At 37.9% G+C, this 25,552-nt stretch overlaps 1 protein-coding gene and 1 long non-coding RNA gene across 4 annotated transcripts in view; one reads left to right on the forward strand and one right to left on the reverse strand.

The window, feature by feature from the left end:
- Window positions 1–2,573: 2,573 nt before the first annotated feature.
- Window positions 2,574–25,552, reverse strand: part of LOC126976606 (integrin-linked protein kinase) — a 30,167-nt gene continuing 7,188 nt past the window's right edge. Inside the window, exons 6-8 of one of the 3 annotated variants that reach the window (XM_050825026.1) lie at window positions 13,481–13,711; window positions 11,108–11,296; window positions 2,574–5,596 (exon numbers count right to left, since the gene is read on the reverse strand). In XM_050825026.1, coding sequence (XP_050680983.1) covers window positions 5,408–5,596; window positions 11,108–11,296; window positions 13,481–13,711 — 609 coding nt within the window. In that variant the 3' untranslated portion in view covers window positions 2,574–5,407. Of the gene's footprint in view, window positions 5,597–11,107; window positions 11,297–11,675; window positions 11,731–13,356; window positions 13,712–25,552 lie in introns of those variants that run through there. The other 2 variants (XR_007731940.1, XM_050825027.1) reach the window with 2 other exon arrangements.
- Window positions 11,684–12,778, forward strand: LOC126976654 (uncharacterized). Its single transcript, XR_007731952.1, has 4 exons — window positions 11,684–11,777; window positions 11,891–12,013; window positions 12,386–12,509; window positions 12,634–12,778. It is a non-coding gene; the product is annotated as an uncharacterized LOC126976654 (long non-coding RNA).

A 25,552-nucleotide genomic window follows, 5' to 3' on the forward strand; every position in this document is an offset into this window, starting at 1 on the left:
AGGGATGGATATCAAACTGTCTAAAAAGAATTATCTATAATTATAATCTAGAAGTTCGGTCATATTTAGGACAGGAAAAGAATAAGTGATCCAGATCCCCAAAGTCATGTCCGCATTCGCATTATGGACTATCTATAATATGAAACCTTGCAAGGTGGGCCGGGCCGGACAAGTGGTGTGTTCAAGGCGCATTCTTATCAATATGGTGGTAATGATTTTATCAAGTTTAATGACAGAGAACCATGACTTGTTAGGAATTATTTGTTGAATTTCGCAATAATTTTTGCCATTAAATTGGCCACTTTCTGCCCAGAGTTTACCCCAGGAGGCCCTGAGATAAAGACCAGAAAGAACAGCTAAATCCTGAGTATATATTTTAAAGGGGAATTTGTCACCACACACCACAGCTTCATTTGCAAGTGTGTCGGCTGATTCGTTGCCTATTATGCCACAGTGGCTAGGTATCTAGTCAAAAGTGACTGAAAGACCTTTTGTTGAACACTCGTAAAGATTACTTCTAATGTCTGCTATAATAGGAAAAAAATATTTTGATTTGAAGGAAAATCGCAAAAGAGCCTGTAAAGCACTCTTGGAATCACATAAAATTAAACTATTAATAAGTTTACAAAGTAAAACATATTCTAATGATTTGGTGATGCCAAGACATTCAGTAAAATCTGATGGGCATTTTATTTTTTGGACAATATTATATTGGGCATGATAAACCCATACTCCTACAAAATCTTCTGACTTGTGTTTTGACGCATCGGTATAAATATGATGCCATCCTGGCCAGTTTTCTTTAACAACAGAATTAAAATAATTATTGGTATTGTATTTTTCAATATTTGCAAGATAATGAACAGTTGGATGGTAGATAAGGCTTCATATTTACATTTAAATAAATCAAGCTTTGGAGATCGATGTGTAGCTGTACCTACAACCAATAATATCAATTAATACAAATGTCTAATATCTAGCTTGTAACGTAATACGTTCGTAGCAGTATAGATCGTAGAAATAGTAATCGTGCATAATAACTGTAATAAGCGTATGCCGAAAGATTCGTTCTGAAAAGAACATTTTATTTTATATTACGTAATATTAGCTCTGATAAGAACCATTTCATAATGCTGTACATCAACTCATAGAACCATACAGATCACCAGTAGTCACTCATCGAAGTACAGCATCGTCACGTTCTCTCGACGACCGCAGATATACTCACGTGATCAGTCATATGCTCCGCGTTACACAACCGCACAGCAAGGCCGAGCGTTCTCGACTGACGCGTCGGGACTCGGGGGTCGATCGCTATTCATGCAATTTTAATCAATGAGCGACAGAGTAGGTGCTGAATGCTCATTGACATCGTATGATCGAGGTTCGACGTAAGTTTATATATTTTTATTTTATTTTTTATACAGAATATATCCAGATTTTTTTTGAGTATACCAGAATGAGTATTGAAACCTTCAATTATATTCTTATGAATATTCAACCAGATTTGGAGAAAGAAAAATTATGCAAATAGAATTTTAAGTGCCGCTGAAAATTTTTTTTTGACATTAAGGTGTGTAATATATCCTTCTATATTAATCTATATACCTATGTATAAGTTTAATATTTAATTAGCTGATCATATTTTTATAACTAAATTTATTTGGAACTATCTTTGCCCAAAATATGACCAGCTATTTAAATGCCCTTACAACTAGGTAAATCAAAAAACAACTTCTCACTTGTATATGAATTTCGAACATTTTAATCAGTCTTTTTTATTCTTTTCAATCATTTTGAATTATAATAATCAGTCTTTTCGATGTTACTCTATTCTTTGAAGTTATTATGGTTTGGCTGAGTAGAGTAACCATAGCGCCCATAAGGCAGCTTGTCATTCGGAAAACTTCAGAATTATCATTGTAAAACAGTGTTGTCAACGATATTGTAAACATTTTGCATATTCTTCGTTTATGCTTAGTAATAAACTTTATACCAAGTTTATTTGTAAGGCCGTTAAAGGTTTTTGGTTGCTTAAATTTATGCTGTGGATGGCCAGACTTCCAACTTCACTTCCTTTCTTCTTGCCGTATTGATTCATGCCTTTGTTTTGCTCGCCCACCGCGACGCCAGTCGCCGTTGCGCGTGGCTTGATTAGTACATTGCTACGAGTTTATTTCAGTCGCTAGACGAATCGCCGTTCGCACCGCGCGAATATTCGCATCGGCGAATTTCCCGTGGCCAGGCTGTTAAAGGCCGACAACGCTTCTGTGATTCCTCTGGTGTTCAAGAGAGTGTGGGCGGCGGTGATCACTTAACACCAGGTGACCCGTACGCTCGTTTGTCCTCCTTTTCCAAAAAAAAAAGACCGCAAGAGTCCCTATTTTTTTGATTGATTTTGTGCAGTGAGACTTCCCTACTTGTACTAATATATATTCTTTGCTCATATTTACAAATAATCACCATTTAACCTGTCTTGGTTATCCATGTCTAATCTCAAAATAAGTGTGAGCACTGGGCATTATTCTTCGTTGGAATTAAATCCCGTTTTCTAGAGAAATAAAAAAACACAATTGTTACGAAGTTAGTTTATTTTTTAATATTTTGTGATTAATTTAATCTAAAAATATTTTTTTGTACCTACTCACATAAATGAACATTATCTTTCTCCTGTTCGCTTACATTAATTTCGTATATAAACAGACATTAAAAGCAGTTTAATAGATTAAGGCACATCATTAAATATAAATTAATTTACATTCATTAATTTTTGTATAATATTCTAACATAACACCAAATATTAATATAATATTGTGTATAGTATGAATATTTGGTGTTTACATTTTATAACATCATCGCTTTTGTCAAAATTCCTTAGCTATCAATTTCAAAATTGAAATTACTCCATATTACTTTTTGAATTTTGTTATAATATTTTGCAAATCATCGAGGTATATATAAAAATGCCTACAATATCAGGCAAGCTATACTTAATAAAATATATTTCAATTACTTATAAATAACTAATCATCTATTAAATCCACATTTAAATTTTAGGTAATCAATGCACGTGCGTGTTTAGTTTTTGACAATTAATTATAAGTCTTAAATATTTGCTCTGGTATGGGATTAAATGGGCCATTTTCATGTTCGTCTGTTAAGTCCCCCTTAAGGATGGCGGAGATATTTGTAAGAATGTTATATATCAAAACCTCAGTTCCAAACAGTAACAAGAAAACAGCTAAAGTTGTTAGTGTATGAAATGAAAATATTCTAGACTTATGAAGAGATATTGGAAGTAACAGCTACACTGCATTTACTTATACACTTACTTCTCTATTGTGATGGTGGGTTTTAGTTTAAGGAACAATTTCTCATACTTATCTCAAACTCACTGAATTTCAGACTTGTTACACTTTGGAACTTAGGTATCTATATGATATTATAAAAACATCTAAATATGGCGTGTCCTTCTAACCACATCCATTGTATTTTTCTAAATGTGATGGATTAAACAACCTTATTATGTATAAGGCAGCATCAACAGTGGCAATATAATCTAAGTCGTAACAAATTACAAAACAACATACGGCGTAGCATATTGCGATAAGACCCCGGTCACATTGCTCTGCGTCCGTCAGCCTGAAATCTATAGATAAAAGAAGGAATATCTCACGGGGTTGTAATTACACAGAAATTTACACTCTTCAAACCAGAACACTACAGCACAGGTGCAATACTGTTATACAGCATAAATAGGGATGGTGGCAGTACTCTTTCGAACAATTTACAACAAAATTCAAAAGATTAGTCTTTTGAATTTTATCAGTAATGCATATAATATATGTAATGTATGTTGAACTAAAAACGATTTTCAGTTCTAGATTCCTAATAGACTGTCTAGATAGCACAGATGTTAAAGTTATCATAACTTAACCTATATAATATACTTAAATATAACAATATAATCTCTTTCGTTAGTCACAAATGAGGTTCCTATATTTGTTAATTGCACAATACTTAACGTTCTATTAAGGCTGACACGGACCTTGGGCAGTACATGAAACTACTAAGCCCGTTACTACTAAAAGATCCGTTTCGCGGCCTATACACATGTTAATATTATAAGCTCTTCACAACAAGTAACATATAATAACATGTTTCAAACATTAGTATTAGATTTGTGTATCAAGAGATTACTAATCAATGAAAAAAATACATTAGTAAATTAAATTACAACAATATTATTAAATAAATTATAAAAACATGATTTATTTAAATTAATTTATGAAAAGTGTAAAAGACAACATACACAACCCTACATTTTATACTGGCAGTTACAGTAGTGTGTTTGTTTGTTTGTTTATAAATAAAATATATTTGATGGCACTTAAGGAGATTTCTAAAAAAAATAGTTCGAGACAGTATATAAATATCAGGTAGTTTAATGAATTCCTTGTAAATAATACAAACATTGATTTGTATTCAGAAATTAATAAAGTTTAATTTAAATCTATCCACGATAGAAGGCAGAAATTAAGTTCAGTAACTACTACAAAATTTAAGCACTCTATGGCTAACTGTCAATGTTAAAAGTGACATTGGAGGCATGCCTCCTCTCCATATTTTCTGTGTTGCCATAAAATTATATTTAATTGTTTTTGAATCGATTGCATATTATTGAATTGTATTGCATACAAAAAATAAGAATAATATAAAGGTACACACAAACAGTCTTTAGTATTTTCCTCAAAATTTTACTGTAGGCCCAAGACATTTCTGAATACATCTCATATTAATTACCATTTAATAAGCATTTCATAGTAAAAAAAAAGACAGAAATCAATTTCATATCTATAAGTGTACACAAATATAACATTATAAATAGAGATGAGTTATAGAAATATATACTTATATGACCTAACCAATAAAGTTGGTATAAAGTTATACCTGAGAATAAACCAAGTATATAGTGTTGACTATATCGCTGAAAACACTTTCAATACAATGATAATTCTGAAGTTTTCCGGCAGCCTTGCAAATAAACGAGGGAAACGTTATACGTCCGAATGATCCAATAATAAGCAAAACGTCTATTTGGAATCATTTTGCATATTGTTTTATTCTCAGGTAGAACTTTATACCAAATTTATTTGTAAGGCTGTTAGTATACGTAAGAAATTATACCTATAAATTAGATTCGTTTGTGAATATGGTGCAACTAATACGTGATCACTTGAGATAAGTCTGTTCTTTATTTATTCACTATCATTTCATTATTAAAAGTCAAGTCAGAGATCCGGAATATTGACAATGATATCTTGTGTAGTTAGTGAGGCCTGCACTTTAAGTTTGAATTTTACTAATAAATATTGTACTGTATATTTTAGCATTCTGATTAGCCACATTAACGTTTCATTTTCTCTAAAATGGGTAGAATCATCTCAAAGGATGGTCGTTTGCCTGGGTCTTCGTTCATACATATCTTGATAAGCTTTGATATGTGGGGAGAAATGCCTGGAGGAATAGTAATCCGTAGACCTTCGAGAGCTATTTTCATCCCACACTCCATTGGGGACAGGTCAGCAAATGGAACCTGTATGAAATTTGTTTTATATTATTATTAATTTTGTTTATTCTATAATGAAGCTAGTAACGATTTTGTACAACACCAAATTATGCCCTATATGTCTAAAGCTCTGTTCAAACTGAGGCGAATAACGCGCGGGACGCAAGGCACTCGAGGCGATTGTGTCAGCTAACTTGTATCGACGTGTTCAAATTGACGCGAGTAGTCGCTCAAGTTGAAGCAAAACAAGAGCGGGACGCCCGGTGGGATTGTTTGATCTCACAATGCATAATGTTTCTTCACTGAAGAACCAATAATGAAAAGCGGGAAGTCGCGTCAGTTTGAGAGGCAAAGCGAGCGAGCAAATTACGCTAAAACGCGTCCCGTTTTCTGCGCGTTATTCGCCTCAGTTTGAACAGAACTTTACAACTGGTTAATTGTATGATATTATTTATAATACTGAATTATTCACGCACACTGTCAGTTGCTTCCAAATATATATATAAACACCTCTTTGCACACTTAGTTGATCCAGCCACAACCCCGTACATTGCTGACTCCGCCTTTTGCACCGAATAACTTGAATCCAGTTGTGTTTTTCTCGGTCGAAATGGCAACGTAGCATTCTATTATGCGATGTTGTCCATTGTATTCGTCGATAGCACCTATGCTCGACAAATATTTTTTCAACAATTTCATGCAACTGTGGATCCGTAACGGCAAAATTTTTTAAATTCATGAAGACTTCCTGGCTCTGAATATATTTAAAAAATCAATTACTTGTGTTGATCCATTTATATACTCGTACTTCCAGTAATACTTGTTTGATCCGAATAGGTACCGATACCTTAAGTGTCGATTAATTATGAATTTATTATAATTACTCTGAATATTTTATATTCGCAATGCTCCATACATTGTAAGATCCGCCTCGGTTGTAACGGTGGAGGCACGGGGGAGCACCGTACACCGCACCACGCACCCTTTAGGCCTCGGCCTCGATTGACTTCAATAAAAACAGCACGTATTTAATTATTGATGCAACAATTTTTGAAGTGCAATTAAGAAGTTCTTTAGAATCATTGTTTTCCATGAAACGAAAAAGCGAGACGATAGAGGCGCCGTTCCCAGCTATATCAAAGGTTTTCTAGGGTGCATAGAACGAATGTGAGATAATTTTTCAAATTCAAGATGGCCGCCGTGAAAAATTATGATTTCAACAATATGGGTATCGTATCCGAGGTTCTCGAGGGTGCAGAGAACGAATTTGGGATCATTTTTGAAATCCAAGATTTCCGCCATGCAAATTTATGATTTCAACAATATGGATATCGTATCAGAGGTTCTCGAGGGTGCAGAGAACGAATTTGGGAACATTTTTGTACTCCAAGATGACCGCCGTACAAAATTATGGTTTCAACAATATGGATATCATATCCGAGGTTCTCGAGAGTGCTGAGAACGAATTTGAGATCATTTTTGAAATCCAAGATGGCTGCCGAGCAAAATTATGATCATAACAATATGGATATCGTATCCGAGGTTCTCGAGGGTATAGATCGAAATTAGGATCATTTTGGAAATCCAAGGTGGCCGCCGTGCAAAATTATGATTTCAACAATATGGATATCGTATCCGAGGTTCTCGAGGGTGCAGAGAACGAAAATGGGATCATCTTTGAAATCCAAGATGGCCGCCGTGCAAAATTATGATTTCAACAATATGGATATCGTATCCGAGGTTCTCGAGGGTGCAGAGAACGAATTTGGAATCATTTTTGAAATCCAAGATGGCCGCCGTGCAAATCTATGATTCGAACAATATGGATATCGTATCAGAGGTTCACGAGGGCGCAGAGAACGAATTTATGATCAATTTTAATCCAAGATGACTGCGGTGAAAAATTATTTTGGGGCTATACGCCTAATGGCAAACAACTTATAGGCTTAAAAATCTTTCGGAAATTTTTGTGCCACATGGAACTAAAATCATTGAAATCGTAAATTTCCGCGGCGGCCATATTGGATTTTAAAAATGATGCCAAATTCGTTCTCTTCGCCTTCGAGAACCTCGGATTCTATATCTATTTAACAATATTTTGTTGAAATCATAAATTTGCGCGGCGGCCATCTTGGATTAAAAAAAAAGAAAATGGCGCGTAACTGAAAATCCTCTCCTACGGCGATAAAAAAGTTTCACTTCAAAAACATACCAACATATTGAGAACCTCCAACTTTTTGAAGTCGGTTATAAAGAGTGGCCGTTATCGTTCTCACGAGCTTTTTCCGAACATATAGTAAATTCAGTAATTTAAAAGAAATATTTTTATGCAAAGCGCTTAGTTTAAGCTTAAGATTATTTGACTTTCACTTTGAATGTAGTAAACATCATGTGGCGTCGTACATTATAGCCTCAATATCTACCAATAAACACAAAAAGCTTTCCCAGCGGAGGAACTCGGGGTAGATAGTACTTTCATAGCTGGCAACATATTTTTTTAATGGCGTTTGTTTTACTCACAAAATATTTGCTGTTTGACGAACGTTTTAGCTTAAATTAAAAGTTGTGAAATAGTATTTAGGTGTGAAATGCGATTATCTTATATTGATTTTTATTATAAGACGCTTTGACACCCTTTCACTGCACAGTAAGTCATTTTTCAATTAAATTTCGTGCACTGATTGTCCTGGAGGTTGATAGAATGACACTGACGCGGCGGGAAACGTTTGTGGTCATACACGACCTTGAAACTGCTTCATTTCGCTTGGGCCTACTCACGTTCTAAGCATTATTATTCTAAGTCGTAGGGCATATGTAGGCACGGAAATTTAATTCCGGTATTTGTTCTGTTAAAAAATATTTCTATATTTTTGTTAAAACTCAGACACCAAAAAACGCATAAGACTGCATTGAATTTAATATTGTGTTATAATATAAGAAAAACAAGTGTTTATTAATTTAAGTGTTATATTTTAAGTAACAATGTTTTCCGATGTAACCGTTTCCTTATTGAAATACATAAATAAATTTTCTTATAATTAATACCACTGCACCAACACTCCGATCGTGCAAAATTATCTACTCAGAGCCAGCCTATCTACTCAGAGTTCCTTCGCTGGGAAAGCTTTTTGTGTTTATTGGTAGATATTGATAAGAGGCTTTACGACGTCATATGATGTTTACTACATTCAAAGTCAAAGTCAAATAATCTTAAGCTTAAACTAAGCGCTTTGCATAGTCACTATAAATATTTCTTTTAAATTACTGAATTTATTATATGTTCGGAAAAAGCTCATGAGAACATTTACGGCTACTCTTTATATATACTCTCTACTTCAAAAAGGAGGAGGTTCTCAATATGTTGGTATGTTTTCGAAGTGAAACTTCTTTATCGACGTTTGAGAGAAATTTTATAGCAAATCGTCACGATTTACAATTACGCGCCATTTTGTTTTTTTTTTAATCCAAGATGGCTGCCGCGCAAATTTATGATTTCAACAATATTGATATCGAATCCGAGGTTCGCGAAGGCGAAGAGAACGAATTTGGCATCATTTTTAATATCCAATATGGCCGCCGCGGAAATTTACGATTTCAATGATTTTAGTTCCATGTGGCACAAAAATTTCCGAAAGATTTTTAAGCCTATAAGTTGTTTGCCATTAGGGCGTATAGCCCCAAAATAATTTTTTACCGCAGTCATCTTGGATTGAAAAAATTGATCATAAATTCGTTCTCTGCGCCCTCGTGAACCTCTGATACGATATCCATATTGATCGAATCATAGATTTGCACGGCGGCCATCTTGGATTTCAAAAATGATCCCAAATTCGTTCTCTGCACCCTCGAGAACCTCGGATACGATATCCATATTGTTGAAATCATAATTTTGGACGGCGGCCATCTTGGATTTCAAAGATGATCCCAATTTCGTTCTCTGCACCCTCGAGAACCTCGGATACGATATGAATATTGTTGAAATCATAATTTTGCACAACGGCCATCTTGGATTTCAAAAATGATCCTCATTTCGATCTCTGCACCTTAGAGAACCTCGGATACGATATCCATATTGTTATAATCATAATTTTGCACGTAAGCCATCTTGGATTTCAAAAATGATCTCAAATTCGTTCTCTGCACCCTAGAAAACCTTTGATATAGCTGGGAACGGCGCCTCTATCGTCTCGCTTTTTCGTTTCATCGACTTTAAAACTACAATGATTCTAAAGAACTTCTTTACTTGCACTTCAAAGATTGTTGCAACAATAATTTAATACGTGCTGTTTTTATTGAAGCCGATCGAGGCCGAGGCCTAAAGGGTGCGTGGTGCGGTGTACGGTGCACCCCCGTGCCTCCACCGTTACAACCGAGGCGGATCTTACAATGTATGGAACATTGCGAATATAAAATATTCAGAGTTATTATAATAAATTCATAATTGATCGACACTTAAGGTATCGGTACCTATTCGGATCAAACAAGTATTACTGGAAGTACGAGTATATAAATGGATCTACACAAGTAATTGATTTTTGAAATATATTCAGAGCCAAGAAGTCTTCGTGAATTTAAAAAAAATTAGCCGTTACGGATCCACAATTGCATGAAATTGTTGAAAAAATATTTGTCGAGCATAGGTGCTATCGACGAATACATTTGACAACATCGCATAATAGAATGCTACGTTGCCATTTTGCCCGAGAAATACGCAACTGGATTCAAGTTATTCGGTGCAAAAGGCGGAGTCAGCAATGTACGGGGTCGTGGCTGGATCAACTAAGTGTGCAAAGAGGTGTTTATATATATATAAAATAATAAATAAATTCCTAATATATATATATAGCAATATAGCAACTGACAGTGTGCGTGAATAATTCAGTATTATAAATAATATCATACAATTAACTAGTTGTAAAGTTCTGTTCAAACTGAGGCGAATAACGCGCGGGAAGCGGGAAGTGTGCAAAGGGATGTTTATATATATATATATATTATGACAACACTATGTATGTTCATAAAAATCTATATACATTTTTGAAGTATTGTGATTTTCACAATATAAACACTAAAAGTAGATATAGACTTGCTGTTGTCTGAGAGTTGTTCAGTTTTCATAAATCTGGTCACTAATTCATGGGGAAATTTATACAAGTATAAAATAAATCACATATAATGTTATTAAACTTATGTTTTATAAATTTCAGCATCATATTAAAGAAATTTTAAGGAAGAGATAATATTCAGAAATATAATATTATAGGTGATAAAAATGTATGGAAAATGGAGGATAAAACTAGCTGAGGTTTTTTGCCGGTTCTTCTCAGAACAAGGCCTCCTGGTAGTCTCTAGAACTGATAGCATCGAACTTGACTTTCCTAAGCGTACAAATTGTACTTAAATGTATAAAGAAATTTCAGTCATCCATTCATTCATTTTGTTACTAAGTAAAAAACTACTTCTATAAACTCATAGAATAGAGGAAGACCAGTCACAGCGCTAATATGATTTCCTTACGTTAATAAAATATCACCATACCTCTCTGGTGGCCAGTTCCCAGAGCAGTACCGCGAAGCTCCACAAATCAGCGGCCTCCCAGTTTCTCTTAGCGCTGGGCTTCATCAGAGCCTCAGGCGCCATCCACGCTGGCGCATACACTCGACCTCGCTCTTGGAACGAGAACTTCGAGTCCGCCATGTTTATACGAGCCGTCAGGTCTTCGTCGATCTGTACATACATATATTGTTTTACATTTATGAGGAATCTCACTGTCGTGGAGAAACCAATAGAGAGGGCTATGTTCGGAGTTTCCCTGCGAGGTCGAATCAGAAATGAGGAGATCCGTAGGAAAACCAATGTCACTGACCAGATGGGCTATAGTTGCGAAACTGAAGTGGCAGTGGGCAGGGCACAAAGTTCGACGGCCGTTCGCGTTGGGGCAATAAGTCCTCGAATGACGATCACGTACCGGATGACGCAGTGCAACACTACGCCTATAAGATGGATCGACGATCTGGTCAAGATCGCCGGAGTAGAGATCTTTGGCTGAGGCCTTTGTCCAGCAGTGGACGTCTTCCGGCTGAAATGGAAGGTGTGATCTGTAGATAGCTGGGTGGCTGGATCAAGGGAAGCAGACGACATAATTGAATGCCAGCCGCGACCTATTGTCATATGGTCCATCACGTACCATCACGTGGTGACTGTTGAGGTGGTAGGGTGGCATCACCCGGTCCCGGTCCCGGCTCAGCGACTGCAGGTATCTCATGCCGGCCGCCACGTCGCGACTATTGTCGTATGGTCCATCACGTGGTGACTGTTGAGGTGGTAGGGTGGCATCACCCGGTCCCGGTCCCGGCTCAGCGAGTGCAGGTATCTCATGCCGGCCGCCACGTCGCGACTATTGTCATATGGTCCATCACGTACCATCACGTGGTGACTGTTGAGGTGGTAGGGTGGCGTCACCCGGTCCCGGTCCCGGCTCAGCGAGTGCAGGTATCTCATGCCGGCCGCCACGTCGCGACCTATTGTCATATGGTCCATCACGTACCATCACGTGGTGACTGTTGAGGTGGTAGGGTGGCATCAACCGGTCCCGGTCCCGGCTCAGCGAGTGCAGGTATCTCATGCCGGCCGCCACGTCGCGACCTATTGTCATATGGTCCATCACGTACCATCACGTGGTGACTGTTGAGGTGGTAGGGTGGCATCACCCGGTCCCGGTCCCGGCTCAGCGAGTGCAGGTATCTCATGCCGGCCGCCACGTCGCGACCTATTGTCATATGGTCCATCACGTACCATCACGTGGTGGCTGTTGAGGTGGTAGGGTGGCATCACCCGGTCCCGGTCCCGGCTCAGCGAGTGCAGGTATCTCATGCCGGCCGCCACGTCGCGACCTATTGTCATATGGTCCATCACGTACCATCACGTGGTGACTGTTGAGGTGGTAGGGTGGCATCACCCGGTCCCGGCCCCAGCTCAGCGAGTGCAGGTATCTCATGCCGGCCGCCACGTCGCGACCTATTGTCATATGGTCCATCACGTACCATCACGTGGTGGCTGTTGAGGTGGTAGGGTGGCATCACCCGGTCCCGGTCCCGGCTCAGCGAGTGCAGGTATCTCATGCCGGCCGCCACGTCGCGACCTATTGTCATATGGTCCATCACGTACCATCACGTGGTGGCTGTTGAGGTGGTAGGGTGGCATCACCCGGTCCCGGTCCCGGCTCAGCGAGTGCAGGTATCTCATGCCGGCCGCCACGTCGCGACCTATTGTCATATGGTCCATCACGTACCATCACGTGGTGGCTGTTGAGGTGGTAGGGTGGCATCACCCGGTCCCGGTCCCGGCTCAGCGAGTGCAGGTATCTCATGCCGGCCGCCACGTCGCGACCTATTGTCATATGGTCCATCACGTACCATCACGTGGTGGCTGTTGAGGTGGTAGGGTGGCATCACCCGGTCCCGGTCCCGGCTCAGCGAGTGCAGGTATCTCATGCCGGCCGCCACGTCGCGACCTATTGTCATATGGTCCATCACGTACCATCACGTGGTGGCTGTTGAGGTGGTAGGGTGGCATCACCCGGTCCCGGTCCCGGCTCAGCGAGTGCAGGTATCTCATGCCGGCCGCCACGTCGCGACCTATTGTCATATGGTCCATCACGTACCATCACGTGGTGGCTGTTGAGGTGGTAGGGTGGCATCAACCGGTCCCGGTCCCGGCTCAGCGAGTGCAGGTATCTCATGCCGGCCGCCACGTCGCGACCTATTGTCATATGGTCCATCACGTACCATCACGTGGTGGCTGTTGAGGTGGTAGGGTGGCATCACCCGGTCCCGGTCCCGGCTCAGCGAGTGCAGGTATCTCATGCCGGCCGCCACGTCGCGACCTATTGTCATATGGTCCATCACGTACCATCACGTGGTGACTGTTGAGGTGGTAGGGTGGCATCACCCGGTCCCGGTCCCGGCTCAGCGAGTGCAGGTATCTCATGCCGGCCGCCACGTCCCGCGCCAGCCGCGAGGCCGCCAGCGCGTCCACCACCACGCGGCCGCCCGCGCCGCCGTGCAGCAGCGCGTGCAGCGAGCCCCACGACATATACTGCGAGATGACCACCAGCGACGGCGGCGACACGCAGCACCCGACCTGGAACGACATTATTGTTTTACAACTTACTGACTTCAATCAAGTTTATTTTTATTATTTATATTCAATTTATTATACTCTATTTGATGATTGTAATTGATTCATATGTTTTAATCGATATTAGAAAGTTATTCGATTCGAAATGCCGTTATGTGGATAGTCTATAAAGAACGAAAATATTCGATTGATTGTCGTTCCACTTCAACCAACTTGATTTCCTTTGACGGGGACCTCGCTGACGGAGTTGATCGTGGGCAATCATTCGATGCAATATATACTGATTTTAGTAAGGCTTTCGATAGGGTAAATCATGAAATGTTGATATATAAACTGTACTGTATTGGAATAGAAAGGCGTGTTTTTGAATTGGTGCAGGTCTTACCTGTCAGACCGACAGTCATTTGTTGGGTTTGGATGATATAAATCCAAAGCATTGGCTGCTACATCTGGGGTTCCTCAAGGATCATATTTGGGACCATTATTCTTTAATATTTTCATTAATGACATCGGAGAATGCAATGAGCTTAAATCCAGAAAAATGCCACATAATTCGATTTCGAAGGAAAAAACACACACCAAAGAGACTTTATCAGATTAATCAGGTAACCCTGAATGAAGTCAACCATACTAGAGACTTGGGAGTCATTCTAGACGGCAAATTGCGATTTAACCTGCATATCGACGATATTTCCAACAAGGGATTTAGAATGTTGGGCTTCGTTCTTCGCAACTGTAAAGAATTTAAGAGGCCTAGGACTAAAGTAATATTGCCATTCTGTCTGGAACTGCAATATTCTAGGATATTGGATCTATTGTCTAATTCTAATTATCTGACATGTAATGATAATAAATTATCTAGTAAAATAATATAATTAATTATAAAAATGTAATATATTGACATCTGATGTAACCTACTGTGTAGGTGTAACCTACCTATCTAATTACTATAAAAGACAGATAGCAAAATCGCTATTATATTATTTATTTTATAACACAGTCAACTATTTGGCAATCCCGTCTCCTGCTTCTTTTGAGCAGGTTCGTTGTAAGTTTATAAGCACTGCTTCGATTGAGCAGTGTGATAACTTTTTGGACTCCGCTTCTATTGAGCAGAGTAATAATTTAATAACCACTGCTTCTATTGAGCAGAGTAATAATTTAATAACCACTGCTTCTATTGAGCAGAGTATTAATTTAATAAACACTGCTTCTATTGAGCAGTGTACTAATTTAAGTAAAGATTTGGAATATTTTCTAAAAAATTAAACAATAAGACAATAGGGGACTCCTCTAGCAGTGTAAAAACAAGTAATTTAACATGTACTAGAATAAGAAATAATTGTTAAATTGCAAACCTGATGCACCGAAACATGCAAGGATTATTTGGTAAAGAACTTGAACTGGAGTTATTTATGGATCATAAAGATATACATATTTTATGTTTAACAGAGCACTGGCTCAGAAACTATGAGCTCATCTTTAACTTCAGTGGTCATCAGGTGGCAAGTGCGTTTTGCAGAGAAAAGGCTACACGTGAAAATATAAAAACAATACAAATGTACTAAAATTAAAAAGTTTACGTTTGTTCCTGTGAATAATAGGCGAATGGAGAAATATAGTGGTAATGTGCCAGTTAAACTCTCAAACTTCGATTTATTGAAATATATTATTAATCCCAATGAAATGTATGATATGTTATTTAAAATAATTAAAACAAGAGTTTGCTTCTATATTTACTTCAAAGACAGTCAAATCAGGTGGTATCTTGTCACTTAATGATTGGGCAACAGCTGGCATTCATAGGAGCAGACAAAGGCTATATGAACTATATAGTGAGAGATCATTATATAGTTATGATGCATCTTTTCTCGAGTATGTTAAAAAATACTCAAAATTATTTAAGTGTTTATTCTATTGCAAAGTCTATGCATATCAAACAGATAATTAAAAATGCACCGACTAAAATAAAGATGACTTGGAATGTGATTAAATGGTAATCTGGAAGAGTGAAAGACCGCAACATTGAATACAATTTATCAATAAGCAATACTATAATTCAATCTCAGCAGGAAGTTGCTTCTGTTTTTGAGATTTTTTTTTGACATTCCAGTTTCTATCACAAGCACTCTTGACTCCTCCACCAGTGTTGCTGAGTCACTTCTTCTGAATAATGTTTAAGAATGCCAACAATCTTTCAATTTTAGTTTTGTTAGCCCTGGAGAAATAATTAAAACTTTTAAGTCTCTCGACATGAAAAAAACTGCTGATATATGGGGCATTTCTGTTAAAATAATAAGTTCAATAATTGATGTCATAGCACCATATCTTGCAATAGTCTTTAATAATTGTATTAATCGTGGCGTGTTTCCTGACCTTCTGAAACATAGTAAAATTACACCAATATTAAAGTCGGGATGCTCTTCTGACCCAAATAACTATCGTCCTGTGTCGCTTTTGCCGACCCAGTAAAATTTTTGAAAAAGTAATTTTAAGCCAAATGCTTACTTACTTTAACTCTCATAAGTTACATCATTTGAAACAATTTGACTTTACTAGGGGACGTTCAACAACGGATGCAGGTGTTGAGCTGATCAAGAATATTTTTGATGCCTGGGAGGAATCGCAGAATGCACTTGGCATCTTCTGTGATTTATCTAAGGCTTTTGATTGTGTTCAACATTCAACGCTGGTCAGGAAGCAATACCACTATGGCATAAAAGGAACTGCGCTCGATCTTCTGACTTCATATATAAACAATAGAATTCAGAGGGTCGACGTGAATGGCAGGAGATCTCCTGGGACTCCTCTCAGTATGGGGGTACCACAAGGGTCTATTCTTGGACCGTTCCTCTTCATTATCTATATAAATGATCTTCCTAATCTTATAGAGAAAAAACATAAGGTAGTATTGTTTGCGGACGACACTTCACTGATTTTCAAAGTGAAAAGAAACCAAGCTATGTATGACGAAGTGAACGATATTTTATCTGACATCGTGTACTGGTTTAGCGCTTATAACTTATTGTTAAATAGCAAGAAAACTGAATACATTAAATTTACCGTACCAAATGTCAAAAAAGTAAATGCAAATGTTTTGTTAAACGGAGAGGTGATAGAACCAGTGGAATCTGCTATATTTCTTGGCATAACTCTAGATTCCAAATTACAATGGGGGATATTGAAAGATTGGCGAACAGACTTAGTTCTGCAGCATACGCGGTTAAAAAGATTAGACAATTAACTGACATAGATACGGCCCGACTAGTATACTTTAGTTATTTCCATAGTATTATGTCCTATGGTATATTCCTATGGGGCAACGCTGCCGATATTAATACAATATATGTGCTGCAGAAGAGGGCTATTCGCGCTATATAACCTAGGTCCTAAAGAATCATTGAGGGCAAAATTCAAAGAAATTAACATCTTGACTGTTACTTCTCAATATATTCTTGATAATGTACTGTATGTTCATAGGCACATAACTGAATTTGCCAGAAACCGTCATAACCATGATGTTACCACCAGGAACAGCCATAAACTGATGATGCCTACTACTCGGCTAAGTCGAGTTAGTAAGTCTTTATTGGGGCGATGTATATGCTTTTATAACAAGATCCCAGAAAATCTTCAAAACAAAAGTATTACGTTATTCAAAAGAATTGTTAAGAAACGTTTGTGTGGTAAAGGTTACTATAACATAAATGACTTTCTTAATGATACCACAGATTGGGAATGGAGTGACCGCCCTCAGGCTATTAAATAATAAGTTTAATTGTACAATATTACTTTGTAAACATATTTATTCGATGAAAAAAAAACCCGCTGAGTTTGTTGCGCCCATTCTTCTCAGGTCTGAGGCGTTCATTTTGGAATGGGTGGTAGTTTTTTGACTTTCAATAAGTGATGTCACATCCTATTTTGAATAAAAATATTTGAATTTGAATTTGAACCCGCACTACGAGATATATGTAAAGCGGTTAGAAACTGTACGGAAGCGGTTTTTATGGCACTTGTCCTACAGTTGCAATTTGTATAGGCTCCTTCCAAGTTATAAAGATCGTCTACATTTTCGTCTCAAATCACTTCCGACGTCGTAGACAAATGCTGGACCATGTTTCTGTACAAACTTATTAATGGAATTATAGATAGCCCCGATCTCTTATCTAAAATAAATATTAATATTCCTAGGAAAGTACAAAGATTAAAGAAACCCCCTTTCAATATAAACTGAACTAAATCGAGTTTGGGTCAAAACGATCCACTATACCGATGCATGAAAAGTTATAATTCGATTCACAACATAGTCCCTGTTGGTATAGCGACCAAGAAAAACAGAACCAAGGAAAGCTTAGAGATAGACATTTTTCTCAAATTTGATAACACAATTTAAGAAATTAGCGGATGAGACAATAAAAAATAATCTTGGTTTGTAGGTAGTTAATTCAAGGAATGTAAAATATGAATTTAATAAACAGTCTTGCGCGCGCATCGATACGCGATGGCCGTGGCATGTGAGTCATCCGCCAGTTGCAGCGATATTTTAGCTGTAATTCTTTACGAAAATGTTATTAAAGTGTAACAGTTGTAATCTTATTGTATGTGACCTATTAGCTTATATTAAAAATAAGCTATCTATTGCAAACTAAGATAGTTTAGTGAGAATATATGCTTCGAACTTCTCAATAAGCCAGATTGAAGAAGCGAACAACCTGTTAATGGAATGCCTGCCATCTGAGCTCCGTAGACCAGTGAGAAAAGGCAAAGACAAGGAGAACCGTATGTTACACGATATCATCAGCCTCCTCAAAAGCGTTGACCTAGATATTTTACCGGATTTTGTGGCTCGGGACCTTGAAAAGATACCACCGTTTACATTCGACTTTCTTGATGTTTCTAAATTCCTCAAAGACATGGCCGTTATTCAGGCTGCTATCAAGACACTTTAAGAATCGTATGTGACCACGAAACAACTCCAAGACCTAGAAAGGAGAGTCTTAATTTAAAGCTGACTTCGCCACCGTTTTCAGCTGTTAAAGTTAATATGAAAAGGGGCGCGTATCGCGACAGCAACCCGGATGGACCTATGTCTATGTCGGACCTAGACCAAAGTTTTACTTCGAACCACAAATCAGCTGGCGCCGCAACAAGCTAGCGCCTCCTTTGCTGAGGTAGCTAAAACTGTAGGCGAATGGATAACGGTACAGCGCCGAAAAGCTAAGCCCAGCTCCTATAGATATATAGGCAAAGCGGGGGTCTCTAAAGATAATAGTAATTTTAGGGCGGCGATTAAATATGTCCGATTTTTCTAACGAAGGTGCATAAGGACACAACAGAGAAAGATATAGCGGAATATATTAAATATATAAAATGAATGAAACTATCGTGCCATCGTATTCGTTCAAACTGTCAACTCGAATAGGATTGTCTTAGCAATCGCATCAATATTATAAATTGCGCAACAAGTTGTTCGTGTCTATATAAACAATGGCTAAGTGTTATAAATGCTCGAAGCTAATAAATAAAAAAAAGAGTCCTGGCCTTCAATGTAGTAAATGTAGCAAGTGGTTACATAGTTCTTGTGCTGCAATATCAACGGACCAGTTAAATGCACTTTATTCAACGGATTCCGTTGATTGGAAGTGCAAAAATTGTACGAGCGGTGCAAGACCTAATTGACTGTCGTGCATATTGCCTGATACCGATGCAGAAGAGAATACCGACACGGAAGCTGCATCATCAAATGTGCGACAACAAGGCAACATCACTCAGCAGATATTATTGGACATAAGACGGGAGGTTCGAGAAATCATAAGAGAAGAACTACAACGTACACTACAATTTTATTCAGACAAAATCGATAAATATGAAGAAAATATGAAATCATTTGAAGAAGACATAAAGAGAATGGATAGCCAAAACAAAGATGTCAAGAATACCATCAAAAACTTATCACTGAAAAATGAAGCGATGGAACAAAAAATAACCATATAGAACAAACACAAATGGCAAATTATATTGAAATACGCGGAAAGAGTGAAGCAGACAATGAAAACGTTACTTAGCTGGCGATAAAATTTTGCGAAATTATTAAACAAAACCCTGCAGACATAATAAAAGCATACAGAAAAAAAAAACAAATCGGTTAATGCAAAGAAGAGAGCCCCAGCAGCGATTATAGTGAACCTGCGTGTGGGCACCCGCGACTTGTGGCTGCAGGCCGCCCGTACCCAGAAGCGTGCTGTTACCGACACAGATCTAGGAGGTGCCGACAACAACACCATCTACTTGAGGGAAGCACTTTCTCCAGCTATATCGTTTTTATTATGGAAGGCAAAAGCGGAGCTACGGGACAAGAACTTGTGCAAATTTGTATGGTGCAAACAAGGTATGATTATGGTCCGTAAAAGTGAAAAGAATAAGATATTCTACGTAAGATCCATACAAGACATAGAAAAGTTATCAAATGACTTTAGACATTAATAGTTCAATAAAAACACAACCGATAATTAAATCTAACAAAAATCAATTATAAAAATGGAGGACTCAATTGTTAATTTAAACGTGACCAAAAGTAATTACAACAACTGGAATGACTTCGTCAGAGAATTACCCAAAAATAACATAATTACACCCCACGTAAATATTAGACCCATGATAATGAACTTTTCCCAGTTAGAATATATTATAAGTACCTACATGTAAAAGTACTATTCACATGATTGTCATCACAGAAGCTAACATCCCTAAACGCTGTGAAAAAATGTTCGAACGAAGGACTATGAGACAAACCAACACCTACGTAAGCACGGGAAAGGCGGCGACTTCAAATGCTACAAAGTAATTACTTTGAATTCGAAATGTATTTTTGGTGAAATCTCAACGAAATCAAACTTTATATATACATTCTTACAGTTATATTACAATTATATCTATGATTACATCTATTATAATAAATATTACTTATTGTTACCATTATTTACATAGATAAGAAAAAAAATATATATATAATTTTTATTTGTATAATTGACTGTTGTTATGTACTGTCTTCATCATTATTGATTGGAACCCCTTCTTGGGTATAGGCCTCCTCCAGCTTGTTCCATGCCTCTCTGTCTATTGCTATTTTTTTTCATAAGTATTCTGCTGTCGCTTGAATGTCTTCTATCCACCTTTTCCTAGGACGTTCGATTCTCCTTTTTCCTATTAGCCCTTCCCACAAAGTTGCCTCTGAGGTCCATCTATTGTCTCTACATCTTGCTATATGTCCAGCCCACTTCCACTTCTTTTTCAGAGCGTAATGTAAGGCATCTACAACCTTTGTTTTTCATCGTATCCCTTCACTTTTTACTTTATGTATTCTTTTTATTTATAGTACGCTCCTTTCCATTGCTTTCTGGCATGAGACAAGTTTAGTTTTAATTTTTGTATTATACGTCCACGTTTGGCATCCGTATGTGAGAGTAGGTAAAACACAGCTATCTAAGACGGTTTTCTTTAGGTGGAGGGGAAAATCTCCTTTTAGGATTTCCTTCATGGACCAGAATTTTTTCCAGCTCATGTTAATACGGCTTTCGACCTCTTGTTCTTCGTTTTTGTCTTCGTATGATAATTGCTTACCTAAGTATATGTAGTTTTTGACATATTCAAGCGGGTTTCCGTTCAAGTTGATTATGTTTGTGTGGCTGTTTGTCAATACTTTGGTTTTAGTTTCATTCATTTTAAGACCTACTTCTTCGCTTTTTGTGTTCAAACTATTTAACATTTTTCTAAGCCCTTACTTGTTTTTGCAAAATAAAACAATATCATCCGCGAATCTGAGGTGAGTAAGTCGATTTCGATTGATTTTGATCCCTTTCCACTACCAATTGAGATTATCAAAGATGTGTTGCATTACCATTATGAATAACTTGGGAAATCGTGTCAAATGTTGTTGTTGAACTCCTTGTATTAGGTAGTATTATAAGGAAATACCCGGCAAAGAAGGACTGTGTAATAAATAGGAGATATTAACATAAATTTTAAGGACTCAAATCCCACTATCACTAATTACTTAAATACATTATTTGAATCAGGATTTGTGCAAGGTATCTCCCAATATACGAGAGTTGAAAAAAACGGCAACTTGATAACTAAGTCTAGCATAGATCATATTTTTGTTAGGACAATGAGCAACCGAAATCTTTATAAAGCTGTTATCAACATTGCGCCAGCCGATCACTGCATAACTGGTTTTGTGATAGAAGATAACTCAATCGCTAGCAAACAGAATTTTGCATGCAATAATTATGTAACTACTCTAGATAACATTAAGGTTCAAGATCAACTAAATAGGGTTGATTGGAATGCAGCATTAGCCTAGGATAGCCCAACTGATGTTTTAGAATGCATTATAGATAAGTTCTCAAGTATATTATATAATAGCTATAATAGTATATAATAGCTGTAAGAAAACAACACTTGTAAATAATGAAAGTAAAAGGAAAAATTGTAAATGGTCGGATAAAAAATTTTTATTAATGTGTCAAAAAAGGGATGAATTATACTCGATATGGAAAAAAGATGAAAGCAATATGAAAAATAGGATATTTTATAACGTATATAGAAATAAAATAAATAAATATATAAGTTTTGCAAAAAATCGTTATATACAAAATAAAGTAAAAATAAATTATAAAAATTCAAGGAAAATATGGGAGATTATAAATGACCTATGCGGTAAAACAAATACATCTATAGATAACACAATATTAAAATCATTTCATATGGAAAAAACAGATATAGCCAATAAATTTGAATAAGAATTTCATAAAAATGTAAAAAAAAATAACCAGTTATTGTTCCTCGCCCCTGCCTGACACAAATTCGTATACAACCGGACAGATGTATGAGATTAAATAAAAGTAATCATGAAGCTGTTCACCACCTTATAAAACAGTTAAATGACAATAAAAGTCCATGGATTGATGGTATAAGAGCTAAAGACCTAAAATTTGTTAAAAATAGTATAACACCAGCAATCACACATCTTATAAATCAGTGTATTGTGAGATCACAATATCCGGATGGTTTAAAAGTTGGTACAGTTAGGCCTATTTACAAAAAAGGTAGCCACGCAGATGTCAAAAATTACAGGCCAATAACGATTTTATCATACATACATACATAAAATCACGCCTCTTTCCTGTAGGGCTAGGCAGAGACCACTTCTTTCCACTTGCTACGATCCTTACATACTTCTTTCTCTTCGTCCACTTTCATTATTCCTTTCATACATGCTCTCCTGTTTAGGGTAGTCTTGACCTGGCCTTTTTTCAAGACGTCCCTGATTTGATCTTGAAACGTCCGCCTAGGTCTACCCCTTCCAACACTTTCACTCACACTGGCCTTATACACTTTCTTTGTCAATCGTTCTTCATTCATTCTCTCGACATATCCAAAGCATCTCAGCATACCTTTCTCAATTTTTGTCACAATATCTTCTTTCAGACCACAACGTTTCCTTATCTCACTATTTCTTATCCTGTCACTCAGTTAAACTCCTATCATACTTCTCAACGCTCTCATCTCAACTGCATTAATTCTGCTTTCATGTTTCTTCTGCCATACCCAACTTTCACTTCCGTACATGAGTGTTGAAATCAACACCCCCTCATGCACAGCCAAACGAGCCTTATTAGAAACCTTCTGACTGTTCATAAAGGAGTGCAAAGCTCCATTCACCATGTTTCCTGCATTCACTCTTCTTTCAATATCACTCTCATACTTTCCATCTCTTGTAAATTTAGAACCCAGATACACAAACTCATTCACCTGTTCAATTTTTTCATCTCCAATCACAATATTGCAGTCTGTCACTACCTCATCTCTTTCAAGCACCATCACTTTCGTCTTCTTTACATTCATCTTCATTCCCTTTCTACCAAAAGCTCCATTCATAGCAGTTACCATCTCTTGCAACTCCTCGGCTGAAGATGCAAGTAATACTTGGCCATCAGCATAGAGAAAACATTTGACGAGTAACTCATTCATTCTCTTTTAAACCTGTCAAGCAATTATTCATGAACAGATTAAACAGCCACGGTGACGCTACACATCCCTGTCTAACACAACACCTTTTTCGATATTAAACCATTCAGTGTATGCCCCGTTTATCCTTACACAAGCACTAGAATCACTATAGAGATTGCAATGCTCGTATGAGGACACTGCTCACACCGCTCGCGGACAATGCTGACCACAATTCATTCCTCACCACTCTATCATAGGCCTTTTCTAGATCCACGAACGCGCAATAGACCTTTTTGTTTTTAGCCAAAAACTTTTCGGCTATGCACCGCAAGAAAAAGACCTGATCCGTACATCCCATTCCCTTTCTAAATCCCGCTTGTGCATCCCATACTTTTTCGTCTGTTTCATTCACAACTCTTTCAATCAACACTTTTGCATACAATTTACCGACGACGCTTAGAAGGCTTTTACCGCGGTAATTTCTGCAGTCTTGTCGTGACCCATTTCCCTTATACAATGCCACGATTACAGCTTTGCACCTGTCTCCTGGTACTTGCCCATTTCACCAGCACAAATTGAAGAGGCGGTACAGCTGGCTAGCCACTATGCCCTGACCAGCCCTCAGCATCTCGACGGTAATCCTGTCATACCCTGCAGCTTTACCTAATCTCATACTTTTCAATGCTTTCACTATTTCATACATGCTTATCTCACTTTCATCAACATTTATATTAGTTTCAATAGAAGCTGTCGGGTGTTGTTCATGCACTTCCTCTCTTTCAAACAAACTTTCAGATTTTATCATGTATTGACAAAATAGTTGAGAAGTATTTAGGAGGGCAAATAAATGATGGACGGACGATGGACTAAGCATTGAACATCATAAATATGCGGGTCCTCATCTTCCTAGGGTGCTTGCAAATTTGTTTAACTTGTGTATTAGACATTCATACCTACCTGCGGCACTCATGAAAACTGGTGGTACCAATTGTTAAAAACAAAACCGGGGATATTTGCGATAAATCCAACTACAGGCCGATTTCTCTTGCTACTATTATTGCGAAAGTACTTGACGGTTTGCTTTGTGCGCAACTTGACAGATACCTCAACTTCCACGATAATCAGTTTGGTTTTAGACCCGGCCTGTCTACGGAATCTGCCATTTTGTGTTTGAAACTAACTGTCAGGTATTATTCATAGCGACAAACGCCGGTTAATGCTTGCTTTCTCAATTTGTCCATGGCATTTGATCTGGTTAATTATGATATCATGTGGCAAAAATTAAGGGACACGGGTATGCCTGACAAGCTCATAAAAACCTTCTCGTTTTGGTATCGGAACCAGATCAATGTCGTGCGATGGTCGGAAGGCTTTTCTAGACCATATAGGTTGGAGTGTGGGGTGAGGCAGGGCGGTGTAACCTCACCTAAGCTCTTCAACCTTTACATCAATGGACTGATAGACGAGCACAGCAGCACACGTGTCGGTTGTCATATTGACGGAATCTGTTTAAATAATATCAGTTACGCAGATGACATGGTGCTGTTGAGTGCGTCTGTCTGTGGCTTCAGGAAACTGATAGGGATATGTGAAAACTATGCCCACAGTCATGGTCTGATTTATAACGTAAAAAAAGCGAGTGCATGGTCTTTCAGGGGAAGGGGAAACCACTCCCATCCCTTATTCCAACAATCAAATTGTATGGGACAACACTGAAGAGAGTGGATCAATTTGCAGATATCGAGAGGGAGCGCAGGGCGTTGTCTTTTAGGGCGAATATGATCATCCGCAGATTTGCTCGCTGCACCGTCCCAGTAAAAACTACACTCT

Source organism: Leptidea sinapis, chromosome 41, assembly GCF_905404315.1.
Source record: "Leptidea sinapis chromosome 41, ilLepSina1.1, whole genome shotgun sequence".
Classification (NCBI taxonomy): Eukaryota; Metazoa; Arthropoda; class Insecta; order Lepidoptera; family Pieridae; genus Leptidea; species Leptidea sinapis.